Below are 14,889 nucleotides of genomic sequence, written 5' to 3'. Positions count from 1 at the left end.
GATATGACGGGTATATAATAATATATGAGGTGATATGACGGGTATATAATAATATATGAGGTGATGTGACTGGTATATAATAATATATGAGGTGATATGACGGGTATATAATAATATATGAGGTGATATGACGGGTATATAATAATATATGAGGTGATATGACTGGTATATAATAATATATGAGGTGATGTGACTGGTATATAATAATATATGAGGTGATATGACGGGTATATAATAATATATGAGGTGATATGACGGGTATATAATAATATATGAGGTGATATGACTGGTATATAATAATATATGAGGTGATATGACTGGTATATAATAATATATGAGGTGATATGACTGGTATATAATAATATATGAGGTGATGTGACGGGTATATAATAATATATGAGGTGATATGACTGGTATATAATAATATATGAGGTGATGTGACTGTTATATAATAATATATGAGGTGATGTGACTGGTATATAATAATATATGAGGTGATATGACTGGTATATAATAATATATGAGGTGATGTGACTGGTATATAATAATATATGAGGTGATATGACGGGTATATAATAATATATGAGGTGATATGACGGGTATATAATAATATATGAGGTGATATGACTGGTATATAATAATATATGAGGTGATATGACGGGTATATAATAATATATGAGGTGATATGACGGGTATATAATAATATATGAGGTGATATGACGGGTATATAATAATATATGAGGTGATATGACGGGTATATAATAATATATGAGGTGATATGACGGGTATATAATAATATATGAGGTGATATGACTGGTATATAATAATATATGAGGTGATGTGACGGGTATATAATAATATATGAGGTGATATGACGGGTATATAATAATATATGAGGTGATATGACGGGTATATAATAATATATGAGGTGATATGACTGGTATATAATAATATATGAGGTGATATGACGGGTATATAATAATATATGAGGTGATATGACGGGTATATAATAATATATGAGGTGATATGACGGGTATATAATAATATATGAGGTGATGTGACGGGTATATAATAATATATGAGGTGATATGACGGGTATATAATAATATATGAGGTGATATGACGGGTATATAATAATATATGAGGTGATATGACTGGTATATAATAATATATGAGGTGATATGACGGGTATATAATAATATATGAGGTGATATGACTGGTATATAATAATATATGAGGTGATGTGACTGGTATATAATAATATATGAGGTGATTTGACTGTTATATAATAATATATGAGGTGATGTGACTGTTATATAATAATATATGAGGTGATATGACTGGTATATAATAATATATGAGGTGATATGACGGGTATATAATAATATATGAGGTGATATGACTGGTATATAATAATATATGAGGTGATGTGACTGGTATATAATAATATATGAGGTGATTTGACTGTTATATAATAATATATGAGGTGATGTGACGGGTATATAATAATATATGAGGTGATGTGACTAAAGTACTAACATTTAGGAAGAAACAGAAAGATCCGCGAGACGTCACCGCACCACGGAGTGGGTGTGGCCTGTGTCACATGGTCTGGAAGTGACGTCATCCACCGGGAGCGGAGGTCTTTGAAACTATCGGTTAGTGCGAGTAGAGACTGGGAGGGGCCGGGAACAACATACGGGCCGTATATACCCGTGACCCCACCGGAGCCTCAGAGCCTTAATATGGGGAACGCATGCAGGGGCGGCTCTGCCATAGTATAAGGGGCACAGCTCTGTCCTGATGTAAGGGGCACAGCTCTGTCCTGATATAAGGGGCACAGCTCTGTCCTGATATATGATATAAGGGGCACAGCTCTATCCTGATACCTGATATAAGGGGCACAGCTCTGTCCTGATATAATGGGGCACAGCTCTATCCTGATACCTGATATAAGGGGCACAGCTCTGTCCTGATACCTGATATAAGGGGCACAGCTCTGTCCTGATATAATGGGGCACAGCTCTATCCTGATACCTGATATAAGGGGCACAGCTCTATCCTGATACCTGATATAAGGGGCACAGCTCTGTCCTGATATAATGGGGCACAGCTCTATCCTGATACCTGATATAAGGGGCACAGCTCTGTCCTGATGTAAGGGGCACAGCTCTGTCCTGATATAATGGGGCACAGCTCTATCCTGATACCTGATATAAGGGGCACAGCTCTGTCCTGATGTAAGGGGCACAGCTCTGTCCTGATATAAGGGGCACAGCTCTGTCCTGATGTAAGGGGCACATCTCTGTCCTGATATAAGGGGCACAGCTCTGTCCTGATACCTGATATAAGGGGCACAGCTCTGTCCTGATACCTGATGTAAGGGGCACAGCTCTGTCCTGATACCTGATGTAAGGGGCACAGCTCTGTCCTGATACCTGATGTAAGGGGCACAGCTCTGTCCTGATACCTGATGTAAGGGGCACAGCTCTGTCCTGATACCTGATGTAAGGGGCACAGCTCTGTCCTGATACCTGATGTAAGGGGCACAGCTCTGTCCTGATACCTGATGTAAGGGGCACAGCTCTGTCCTGATACCTAATGTAAGGGGCACAGCTCTGTCCTGATACCTAATGTAAGGGGCACAGCTCTGTCCTGATACCTGATGTAAGGGGCACAGCTCTGTCCTGATACCTGATGTAAGGGGCACAGCTCTGTCCTGATACCTGATGTAAGGGGCACAGCTCTGTCCTGATACCTGATGTAAGGGGCACAGCTCTGTCCTGATACCTGATGTAAGGGGCACAGCTCTGTCCTGATACCTGATATAAGGGGCACAGCTCTGTCCTGATACCTGATATAAGGGGCACAGCTCTGTCCTGATACCTGATGTAAGGGGCACAGCTCTGTCCTGATATATGATATAAGGGGCACAGCTCTGTCCTGATATAAGGGGCACAGCTCTGTCCTGATATAAGGGGCACAGCTCTGTCCTGATATATGATATAAGGGGCACAGCTCTGTCCTGATATATGATATAAGGGGCACAGCTCTGTCCTGATATATGATATAAGGGGCACAGCTCTGTCCTGATAGATGATTTAAGGGGCACAGCTCTGTCCTGATATATGATATAAGGGGCACAGCTCTGTCCTGATACCTGATATAAGGGGCACAGCTCTGTCCTGATATAAGGGGCACAGCTCTGTCCTGATATATGATATAAGGGGCACAGCTCTGTCCTGATAGATGATATAAGGGGCACAGCTCTGTCCTGATATATGATATAAGGGGCACAGCTCTGTCCTGATACCTGATATAACGGGCACAGCTCTGTCCTGATATAAGGGGCACAGCTCTGTCCTGATATATGATATAAGGGCTACAGCTCTGTCCTGATATATGATATAAGGGGCACAGCTCTGTCCTGATATATGATATAAGGGGCACAGCTCTGTCCTGATATATGATATAAGGGGCACAGCTCTGTCCTGATACATGATATAAGGGGCACAGCTCTGTCCTGATATAAGAGGCACAGCTCTGTCCTGATGTAAGGGGCACAGCTCTGTCCTGATATATGATATAAGGGGCACAGCTCTGTCCTGATACATGATATAAGGGGCACAGCTCTGTCCTGATATAAGAGGCACAGCTCTGTCCTGATATAAGGGGCACAGCTCTGTCCTGATATAAGATATAAGGGGCACAGCTCTGTCCTAATACCTGATATAAGGGGCACAGCTCTGTCCTGATATATGATATAAGGGGCACAGCTCTGTCCTGATATATGATATAAGGGGCACAGCTCTGTCCTGATATATGATATAAGGGGCACAGCTCTGTCCTGATATAAGGGGCACAGCTCTGTCCTGATACCTGATGTAAGGGGCTCAGCTCTATCCTGATATATGATATAAGGGGCACAGCTCTATCCTGATATATGATATAAGGGGCACAGCTCTGTCCTGATATAAGGGGCACAGCTCTGTCCTGATATAAGGGGCACAGCTCTGTCCTGATATAAGGGGCACAGCTCTGTCCTGATATAAGGGGCACAGCTCTGTCCTGATATATGATGTAAGGGGCACAGCTCTGTCCTGATATATGATGTAAGGGGCACAGCTCTGTCCTGATATATGATATAAGGGGCACAGCTCTGTCATGATATATGATATAAGGGGCACAGGTCTGTCATGATATATGATATAAGGGGCACAGCTCTGTCATGATATATGATATAAGGGGCACAGCTCTGTCCTGATATAAGGGGCACAGCTCTGTCCTGATATAAGGGACACAGCTCTGTCCTGATATAAGGGGCACAGCTCTGTCCTGATATAAGGGGCACAGCTCTGTCCTGATACATGATATAAGGGGCACAGCTCTGTCCTGATATATGATGTAAGGGGCTCAGCTCTATCCTGATATATGATATAAGGGGCACAGCTCTGTCCTGATATATGATATAAGGGGCACAGCTCTGTCCTGATATATGATATAAGGGGCACAGCTCTGTCCTGATATATGATATAAGGGGCACAGCTCTGTCCTGATATATGATGTAAGGGGCTCAGCTCTATCCTGATATATGATATAAGGGGCACAGCTCTGTCCTGATATATGATATAAGGGGCACAGCTCTGTCATGATATATGATATAAGGGGCACAGCTCTGTCATGATATATGATATAAGGGGCACAGCTCTGTCATGATATATGATATAAGGGGCACAGCTCTGTCATGATATAAGGGGCACAGCTCTGTCCTGATATAAGGGGCACAGCTCTGTCCTGATATAAGGGGCACAGCTCTGTCCTGATGCATGATATAAGTTGGGTTGCATGGTTCGTCACTCATTGAATAGGGCTGGACTTGGATCGGCGGATGAGGTGCATTCCTTCCACCCACTGACCTGTGTCCTCTGGTCAGTCCTGTAGGTCTGCGGCTCCTGAGGATAAGCGCAGTGGCGTCTTAACATTATTCTCTTTCAGCTCCCGCATGACAACAGAGCTGTGAGCCCCAGACAAGACCATGTCCTCTCCTCGAGATCATAAGTCACCCGGAGGTCAAGGAAGAGGTGGCTCCCCCAGTCTCTCTACTACGGTATGTCTGGTTTTATGCGCATACTTGTATACTATCAGCTGCATGTGGACTTAGAGCCAAATAGAGGTACATGGATTCATAGATGCACAATATGGCGGCACAGCTTTGTAATACAGACCTAGAAGGACACCCGGTTCTGTTCACAAAAAAAATCATCTGAAGTTTACACTCGTTGTCATCCACCCTCTTACAGTTGCAAGAAAAAGTATGTGAACCCTTTGGAATTATATGGATTTCTGCACAAATTAGTCATAAAATGTGATCTGATCTTCATCTTAGGCCCCTTTCACACGAGCGAGTTTTCCGCGCGGGTGCAATGCGCGACGTGAACGCATTGCACCCGCACTGAATCCGGACCCATTCATTTCTATGGGGCTGTGCACATGAGCAGTGATTTTCACCCATCACTTGTGCGTTGCGTGAAAATCTCACGCAACGCAGGCCCCATAGAAGTGAATGGGGCTGCGTGAAAATCGCAAGCAAGTGCGGATGTGGTGCGATTTTCACGCACGGTTGCTAGGAGACGATCGGGATGGGGACCCGATCATTATTATTTTCCCTTATAACATGGTTATTTGGGAAAATAATAGCATTCTTAATACAGAATGCATAGTACAATAGCGCTGGAGGAGTTAAAAAGAAAATAATAATAATATAACTCACCTTAATCCATTTGATCGCGCAGCCGGCTTCTCTTCAGTCTTCTTTTTTGCTGTGTGCAGGCAAAGGACCTGTGGTGATGTCACTCAGGTCATCACATGGTCCGTCACATGATCTTTTACCATGGTGATGGATCATGTGATGATCGGAGTGACGTCACCACAGGTCCTTTTCCTGCAATCAGCAAAAAAGAAGACAGAAGAGATGCCGGCTGCGCGAGCAAGTGGATTAAGGTGAGTTTAATTATTTTTTATTTATTTTTTAACCCCTCCAGCCCTATTGTACTATGCATGCTGTATTCAGAATGCTATTATTTTCCCTTATAACCATGTTATAAGGGAAAATAATAATGATCGGGTCTCCATCCCGATCGTCTCCTAGCAACCGTGCGTGAAAAATCGCACCACATCCGCACTTGCTTGCGGATGCTTGCGATTTTCACGCAACCCCATTCATTTCTATGGGGCCTGCGTTACGTGAAAAACGCACAAAGAGGAGCATGCTGCGATTTTCACGCAACGCACAAGTGTAATGCGTGAAAATCACCGCTCGTGTGCACAGCCCCATAGGAATGAATGGCTCACACTCTCTCCGCTTTGCCCAAACAGTAGCTGTGACATGAAAGATCGTTGCAATACCATATACAATTCCCCTGCCAGTCTCACATTTCCCGTTCTAACTATGGGCTCAATCATTCCATCCCTTGTGAGGATTAGCTGGGAAGGGAAATCAATGATAAACGATGACTGATACTTAGTCAGGGTAAGTGTCCCTGTAGGTCCCAGAGTCCAGGTCCAGAGATCCCCTCCTTGCCGTTGGCGGTGAAGGATTATGCGGGCTTTCATCTTGGAGGTCTGGCGTTTCTGCCCCTGCCATCCAGCTAGTTTGTGGCCTCCTCAGGATTGTTGAAGAACCGCCTCACTTCTCTATCTACCACTCTTAATCGAGCCGGATAAGCCATAGAGTAGGATAGGTTCTGCTCCCGGAGTCTTCTTTTCACCGTGCTGAATGTTGCCCTGCGTTTCTGTAATTCGGCCGAAAAATCCGGGAAGATCATGATGTTGTTGTTATCATACTTCAGCTCGTGCCTGTTACGCACCATTTGCAGCACATGATCTCTGTCCGTAGAGTTTAGCAATCTCGCCAGTAGAGGTCTTGGAGGAGCCCCCGGTGGAAGGGGTTTGGCGGGAACGCGATGTGCACGCTCAACAATGAAGGCCGATCAGAATGTCGCCTCTGGGAAGGTGTTACGGAGCCAGGTGGTGACGAATGCACATGGGTTGTTACCCTCAGATTTTTCAGGTAAACCGATGATCCGCAAATTATTTTGTCTTGTGCGGTTCTCATAATCGTCACATTTTTGCTGCCAGAAGTTGACTTTCTGCTCCAGCTCTTGATTTTTTGCGGGGAGCGGTTGTACACGGTCTTCCACCTCTGAGATCCTATTTTCGGTCTCTTTAATGCGTTCACGCATGGCCTGCATATCATGGCGTAGTAGGCCTATATCCCCCTTCACCTCCTCCAGCTTGCCCACCATTGATGAGCGGCAGGTAGCTATCACTTGCAATAATTGCTCGGTGACCTGTTTCAAGGACGGCTCTGTAGCTGCACACTCCGCTTCTTCATGTGCAGGGCCATCTCTGATCCCGTCCGGAGGTGGTGAGCGGGAGCCTGCGCCATCTTGATCTTCCACGCGGGCAAACTCCCGGAGTCGGTCAGCGGCCGACTGTGCTCTGTTACGGGCCATGGTTGTGCTGCGGGTCTTTCCCGACCTCCTGCCCGATCTGGATGAAATTTTTGCGGCAGATAAAGTACAGGATTATCATGAAGTTAGGGCTTGGGTCCGGAGCTCAGCTAAGTGCGTCCGCTCATGTCAGCTTCCGGCCGCACCCCCCTTGTTTAGTGTTTTACGTATCGTAGATTCGCTAACAGGGATGTTAGAATATGCCAGAGACTTTTGTAAGTCTTTAGCTGACACTCTAGGATTCTTCTTCACCTCATTGAGCAGTCTGCGCTGTGCTCTTGCAGTCATCTTTACAGGACGGCCACTCCTAGGGAGAGTAGCAGCAGTGCTGAACTTTCTCCATTTATAGACAATTTGTCTCACCGTGGGCTGATGAACAGCAAGGCTTTTGGAGATACTTTTATAACCCTTTCCAGCTTTATGCAAGTCAACAATTCTTAATCGTAGGTCTTCTGAGAGCTCTTTTGTGCGAGGCATCATTCACATCAGGCAATGCTTCTTGTGAAAAGCAAACCCAGAACTGGTGTGTGTTTTTTATAGGGCAGGGCAGCTGTAACCAACACCTCCAATCTCATCTCATTGATTGGACTCCAGTTGGCTGACACCTCACTCCAATTAGCTCTTGGAGATGTCGTTAGTCTAGGGGTTCACATACTTTTTCCACCTGCACTGTGAATATTTACATGGTGTGTTCAATAAAACATGGTGACATTTAATTCTTTGTGTGTTATTAGTTTAAGCAGACTGTGATTGTCTATTGTTGTAACTTAGATGAAGATCAGATCACATTTTATGACCAATTTGTGCAGAAATCCATATCATTCCAAAGGGTTCACATACTTTTTCTTTCAACTGTACATGCAACACTCTGACTTCTAGCTGGATTTTCTGTCTTTCTAGAAGAAGCCTGGGAAGAAGGGGCAGACATCGCCTCAAGGTGGCCCCAGCCTACAGGAAGTAAAGAAGAGGGCCCACCGCATGAGGAAAACTCCCGAAAGAGAGATTTGTGACCAATTGGATGGATTGGTGAGAGCTCCACCCCTTAAAGTGTCCACCTGTGCACATCAAATTATAGTTCATACACAGATACATTACATTACTTATCCTGTACTGATCCTGAGTTACATCCTGTATTATACTCCAGAGCTGTACTCTCTATTCTGCTGGTGCAGTCACTGTGTACATACATTACTTATCCTGTACTGATCCTGAGTTACATCCTGTATTATACTCCAGAGCTGCACTCACTATTCTGCTGGTGCAGTCACTGTGTACATACATTACATTACTTATCCTGTACTGATCCTGAGTTACATCCTGTATAATACTCCAGAGCTGCACTCACTATTCTGCCGGTGCAGTCACTGTGTACATACATTACTTATCCTGTACTGATCCTGAGTTACATCCTGTATTATACTCCAGAGCTGCACTCACTATTCTGCTGGTGCAGTCACTGTGTACATACATTACTTATCCTGTACTGATCCTGAGTTACATCCTGTATTATACTCCAGAGCTGCACTCACTATTCTGCTGGTGCAGTCACTGTGTACATACATTACTTATCCTGTACTGATCCTGAGTTACATCCTGTATTATACTCCAGAGCTGCACTCACTATTCTGCTGGTGCAGTCACTGTGTACATACATTACTTATCCTGTACTGATCCTGAGTTACATCCTGTATTATACTCCAGAGCTGCACTCACTATTCTTCTGGTGCAGTCACTGTGTACATACATTACTTATCCAGTACTGATCCTGAGTTACATCCTGTATTATACTCCAGAGCTGCACTCACTATTCTACTGGTGGAGTCACTGTGAATGGGGCTGAGCTGCAATACCAAGCAAAGCCACTATGCAGTGGACGGCGCTGTGCTCGGTAAACTGTGAGGAGGACGTGGAGTGTTCACCGGAGCGCCGCGGCCTCTTTATACAGCTGATCGGTGTCAGTCCCGGGTGTCAGATCCCAGAACCCCACCGATCTGATATTGCTGATCTATCCTGAGGAACGGTCATCAATATTTAAATCCTGGAGAAACCCCTTAACAATTCATGTTATAAAGCAGGAAATAGTCCATAATATAAAAGTACATATACAGTGCATATTATTCAGCTACACAACTAAAATTGATAACTTAACGTGTAAGTACTGATGAGCTCAGCAGACAGTATCACACAGGATAGGATTAGATACACAGCTCAGCAGACAGTATCACACAGGATAGGATTAGATACACAGCTCAGCAGACAGTATCACACAGGATAGGATTAGATACACAGCTCAGCAGACAGTATCACACAGGATAGGATTAGATACAAAGCTCAGCAGACAGTATCACAAAGGATAGGATTAGATACACAGCTCAGCAGACAGTATCACACAGGATAGGATTAGATACACAGCTCAGCAGACAGTATCACACAGGACAGGATTAGATACACAGCTCAGCAGACAGTATCACACAGGATAGGATTAGATACACAGCTCAGCAGACAGTATCACACAGGATAGGATTAGATACACAGCTCAGCAGACAGTATCACACAGGATAGGATTAGATACACAGCTCAGCAGACAGTATCACACAGGATAGGATTAGATACAAAGCTCAGCAGACAGTATCACAAAGGATAGGATTAGATACACAGCTCAGCAGACAGTATCACACAGGATAGGATTAGATACACAGCTCAGCAGACAGTATCACACAGGACAGGATTAGATACACAGCTCAGCAGACAGTATCACACAGGATAGGATTAGATACACAGCTCAGCAGACAGTATCACACAGGATAGGATTAGATACACAGCTCAGCAGACAGTATCACACAGGATAGGATTAGATACAAAGCTCAGCAGACAGTATCACAAAGGATAGGATTAGATACACAGCTCAGCAGACAGTATCACACAGGATAGGATTAGATACACAGCTCAGCAGACAGTATCACACAGGACAGGATTAGATACACAGCTCAGCAGACAGTATCACACAGGATAGGATTAGATACACAGCTCAGCAGACAGTATCACACAGGATAGGATTAGATACACAGCTTAGCAGACAGTATCACACAGGACAGGATTAGATACACAGCTCAGCAGACAGTATCACACAGGACAGGATTAGATACACGGCTCAGCAGACAGTATCACACAGGACAGGATTAGATACACATATGACGTGTCACCTGTGTTAATCCATCCTGAATATATTTCTTCTCTTTTCCTCCTCAGCACCTGGGTACAGAGGCTCCTGCAGAAGGATCCGGCCTGGTGTATGATGATCGAATGACACAATTTTTCTGTCTCTGGGACGACAAGTAATATTCTGCAAAGGATTTTTCCCCTCCCCTTTAAAATGTCTGATATTTTTAAAGAGTCACTGTGCTTTCACACAATTTTATTTCATTGAATAGAGAATGGTGTAACTAGCAAATTTCTAAATCACTTCATTTACAAAATCTGCCTGAATCGACCTGAAAAAAAAAAGCTGTAAAGTCATGGCCACTAGGGGTCTCACTTCCACCTAGTTTCTGGTCCACTTTCTGTTGTCAGGCAAGATCCATCCTTAGTAACATAGACAGAAGTGAGGAAGTGGGGGGGGGGGGGTCAGAGCTATCTCAGATGAGATCTTGGGCCTGAACTGCTTCTACACAGCTTCTGCTTTGTGATTTTCCCCTCCTTATTTGTTTTGTGAGCTCCAGAGCTGAAAACAAGCATAGCAGGAAGTAAGAGATAGGATGTCACAGCAGTTCAGTTCTGGCAGATTCCACAGAAGGGAGACGTCCCCTGCTTCTGAGTGAAATGCATCTAGCTGTGCAGCTGAAACAGGGACTACTATGGCTGAAAGAAACATTAGGGAAGCCCAAAAATACACATTCCTTCACAGTTATGATTGTACAAAAAAGCACAGCCATTATGCAATTAAAAATATAAATAAATAAACACAGGTACACTTTAAATCGAGAGGAGGCGCTTTGTTTTTCTGTTATAGAGCTCAAAATCTCCCTTTAAATGCTGCAGTTCATTCTCCCTGCAGGCACCACCATGGGTAGCTCAGGAGCTTACTACATACTGTGTTATGGAGTTCAATGTCTAAACTGTATGCATTAATTATACAGAAGCTCCCCCTAGTGGTGGCTGCAGCCCGGCAGAATTTTCATCATTGAATTCTATGGCCAAGCCTTTTCCCTCTCCATCCTCAGGTTTCCCGAGTGTCCAACTCGTCTTTTGGCTGTGAAGGAGAAGTTGGTGGAGTACGGGCTGCTGGACCGCTGCCTGCCAGTGCCAGTAAGTGGTCCTATTGTTTGGTCAGAGCAGGTCTTAGGGGGTTTTTAAACGCATGAGACATAACTGTGCTCGGTGACTGTGTCTTGCAGGCACGGGAAGCATCTGAGGAGGAGCTCTTGCTGGTTCACAGGTGCGTGATCTGTGATTGTGATGGTCTGGGGGAGGGGCAAAGGGAATTGGAACCTAAATGTTTTTCCTTATCTACTAAATTTCAGCCCAGACTACGTAGAGTTAATGAAATCCACCCAGAAAATGACAGAGGAAGAGCTCAGAGCACTGTCAGACAACTACGACTCTGTCTACCTGCACCCAGTAAGTCTACATCTCTCCCATACATGTTGTACTCCAGAGCTGCATTCATAATTCTGCAATCCTCAGAGCGGAAACCTCCTACGTTCTGGTGATTTGCCTTCTCAGTGAAGCATTGAGGCGGGTAGCCATTATGTGCGAATCATGGTTTTCCAGCCTACCTACCTACCTGTGTTATGTCAGTAATTACTAAAACTAGAGCGCCCCCTTAACAGCCTGCGTTTCCACTAGATGTCGTTCACTGCTTCCCGCGTGGCCGCCGGGTCTGTACTACAGCTAATTGATAAGGTCATGAGAAGGGAAGTCCGAAATGGGTTGGCAGTGGTGAGGTAAGTACAGCTACATTCCTACTTACAAACCGGACATGGGTGTGTATACTTTTGAAACTAATTTTATATTCCGGAAGTGCATAAAAAAGGCCTTGATTAAAAAAAATTAAAATAGTCTTCTACGGTTTGGTGTACACAGCTCTGACGCAGGTCTATCTGTCTCTATGGTTACAGACTACGGTCAAACCTTCCATCCATCTCCTTCTAGGTTACAAAGATGAGGAGCGGAGTAACACAGGACTATAAGACCAGACCACGCAGGGCTTGTTTGTGGTCTGTTACCGTGGACACATATACGTCTGCATGGGAGCTGTGTACACCAAACTATAGGATATATTCCATCAAGAGTATTTGCAAAGTTTTTTTTTATATAGATGCATGGGGGCAATAAAAATGTTAGTTGCAAAAGTATGCACACCCTTTACCATGATAATGTTATTAGGTGTTAGCGGTTTGCGCCCCCTTTTTTTACAGGCCTCCGGGGCACCACGCTCATACTGACCAGATGAATGGTTACTGCATGTTTAACCACTTGGCCATCGCCGCCAGATACGCCCAGCACCAGCACGGCGTAAAGAGGTGAGTCCGGGGAAGTTTTGATGACCAAAGCCAGATTGTCATCGGCCGTCACGCGCTCATCTTGCGTTCTCCTCTCCAGGGTTCTCATCGTGGACTGGGATGTACATCATGGACAAGGCACGCAGTTCATATTTGAGGACGACCCGAGGTTTGTATTTACCTGTGGTTATCATGATAATGGCGGATATACGGACATGCGCCTCCTTTTCATAGCGTTATTTTATGGACTTGCAGAGCCTGCAGCCACCACTAGAGGGAGCTCAGAAGCTTACTGCATACTGTTTGTACATAGAACTCAATGATAACACAGTAGGCAGTCAGCTCCTGAGCGCCCCCTAGTGGAGGCTGTAAGTGGACAGAATTGTATATTTTAACTCTTAAAGTATTAAGAATTCTTGACCTAGAAATGACCTAATGATAAAACACAGATGTTCACTTTAAGGTGCTTAAACCCTATGGGCGCTTTCATAGTCTCCATATTGGTTGTCACCCATTTGGGGACAAATCAAGGACATTTATGCACTTAGTGAAAGTACAGTTTGACCATTTCCTTACATTTTGCCTTCTCCTCCCTTTAGTGTCCTTTATTTTTCAATCCATCGCTATGAAAATGGAGAATTTTGGCCACATCTGGTGGAGTCTTCCAGCGCTGCCGTGGGCAAGGAGAAGGGCGAGCGATATAACATAAATGTGCCGTGGAATAAGGTGTAGACGAGGGTGGGATCATTGGCGGTTATTGTGGCTGAGCTGGCACCAGAGATGCCCTTAGGCCTCTTTCACACGGGCGTTGCGGAAAAATGTGCGGGTGCGTTGCGGGAACACCCGCGATTTTTCCGCGCGAGTGCAAAACATTGTAATGCGTTTTGCACTCGCGTGAGAAAAATCACGCATGTTTGGTACCCAAACCCAACTTCTTCACAGAAGTTCAGGTTTGGGTTCGGTGTTGTGTAGATTTTATTATTTTCCCTTATAACATGGTTATAAGGGAAAATAATAGCATTCTGAATACAGAATGCTTAGTAGGTGATCAATTGAGGGTTAAAAAAAAATAAAAAAATTAACTCACCTTCTCGTAGCTCCCGGTCTCTTCTTTACTTCTCAAAAGATGAACTATCGGCTAAAGGACCTTTGGTGACGTCAGATCACATGCTCCAATCACATGGTACATCACCGTGGTGATGGATTGATCACCTACTAAGCATTCTGTATTCAGAATGCTATTATTTTCCCTTATAACCATGTTATAAGGGAAAATAATACAGTGAATAGACTGTCACCTAGCAACCATGCGTGAAAATCGCACCGCATCCGCACTTGCTTGCGGATGCTTGCGATTTTCACGCAACCCCATTCACTTCTATGGGGCCTGCGTTGCGTGAAAAACGCAGAATATAGAGCATGCTGCGATTTTCACGCAACGCATAAGTGATGCGTGAAAATCACCGCTCATCTGAACAGCCCCATAGAAATGAATGGGTCGGTATTCAGTGCGGGTGCAATGCGTTCACCTCACGCATCGCATCCGCGCGGAATACTTGCCCGCGTGAAAGGGGCCTTAGGGTCCATTTACACGTCCGCATGCGGGAACAGGTGCGGACCCATATTATTTTCAATGGGGACGGAATGTGCTGTCTGCATCCGCATTTGCGGATCCACAAAAATATAGAACATGTCCTATTCTTGTCCGCAATTGCGGACAAGAAGAGGCATTTTCTATGAGAGTGTTGGCGATGTGCGGTCCGCAAAATGCGGAACGCACATTGCCAGTGTCCGGACGAGTGAATGGACCCTTAAAGGGATATTCCAGGATTTTATTATTGATGGCCCATCTGACGCCCCCCCCCGATCAGCCCCGG

At 44.6% G+C, this 14,889-nt stretch overlaps 1 protein-coding gene across 2 annotated transcripts in view; it reads left to right on the top strand.

Annotated features, from left to right (window-relative positions):
• Positions 1-1,594: 1,594 nt before the first annotated feature.
• Positions 1,595-14,889, top strand: part of HDAC6 (histone deacetylase 6) — a 29,208-nt gene continuing 15,913 nt past the window's right edge. For both annotated transcript variants that reach the window (XM_040442587.1, XM_040442586.1), the window contains exons 1-11: positions 1,595-1,658; positions 4,996-5,107; positions 8,412-8,537; positions 10,761-10,846; positions 11,732-11,816; positions 11,906-11,946; positions 12,032-12,128; positions 12,357-12,454; positions 12,929-13,033; positions 13,113-13,181; positions 13,612-13,738. In XM_040442587.1, the coding sequence (XP_040298521.1) occupies positions 5,036-5,107; positions 8,412-8,537; positions 10,761-10,846; positions 11,732-11,816; positions 11,906-11,946; positions 12,032-12,128; positions 12,357-12,454; positions 12,929-13,033; positions 13,113-13,181; positions 13,612-13,738 (906 nt within the window). In that variant the 5' untranslated portion in view covers positions 1,595-1,658; positions 4,996-5,035. The remainder of the gene's footprint in view (positions 1,659-4,995; positions 5,108-8,411; positions 8,538-10,760; positions 10,847-11,731; positions 11,817-11,905; positions 11,947-12,031; positions 12,129-12,356; positions 12,455-12,928; positions 13,034-13,112; positions 13,182-13,611; positions 13,739-14,889) is intronic.

This window comes from Bufo bufo, chromosome 8 (genome assembly GCF_905171765.1).
Source record: "Bufo bufo chromosome 8, aBufBuf1.1, whole genome shotgun sequence".
NCBI classification, from domain to species: domain Eukaryota; kingdom Metazoa; phylum Chordata; class Amphibia; order Anura; family Bufonidae; genus Bufo; species Bufo bufo.
This window is presented reverse-complemented; position numbering and strand designations above follow the sequence as displayed.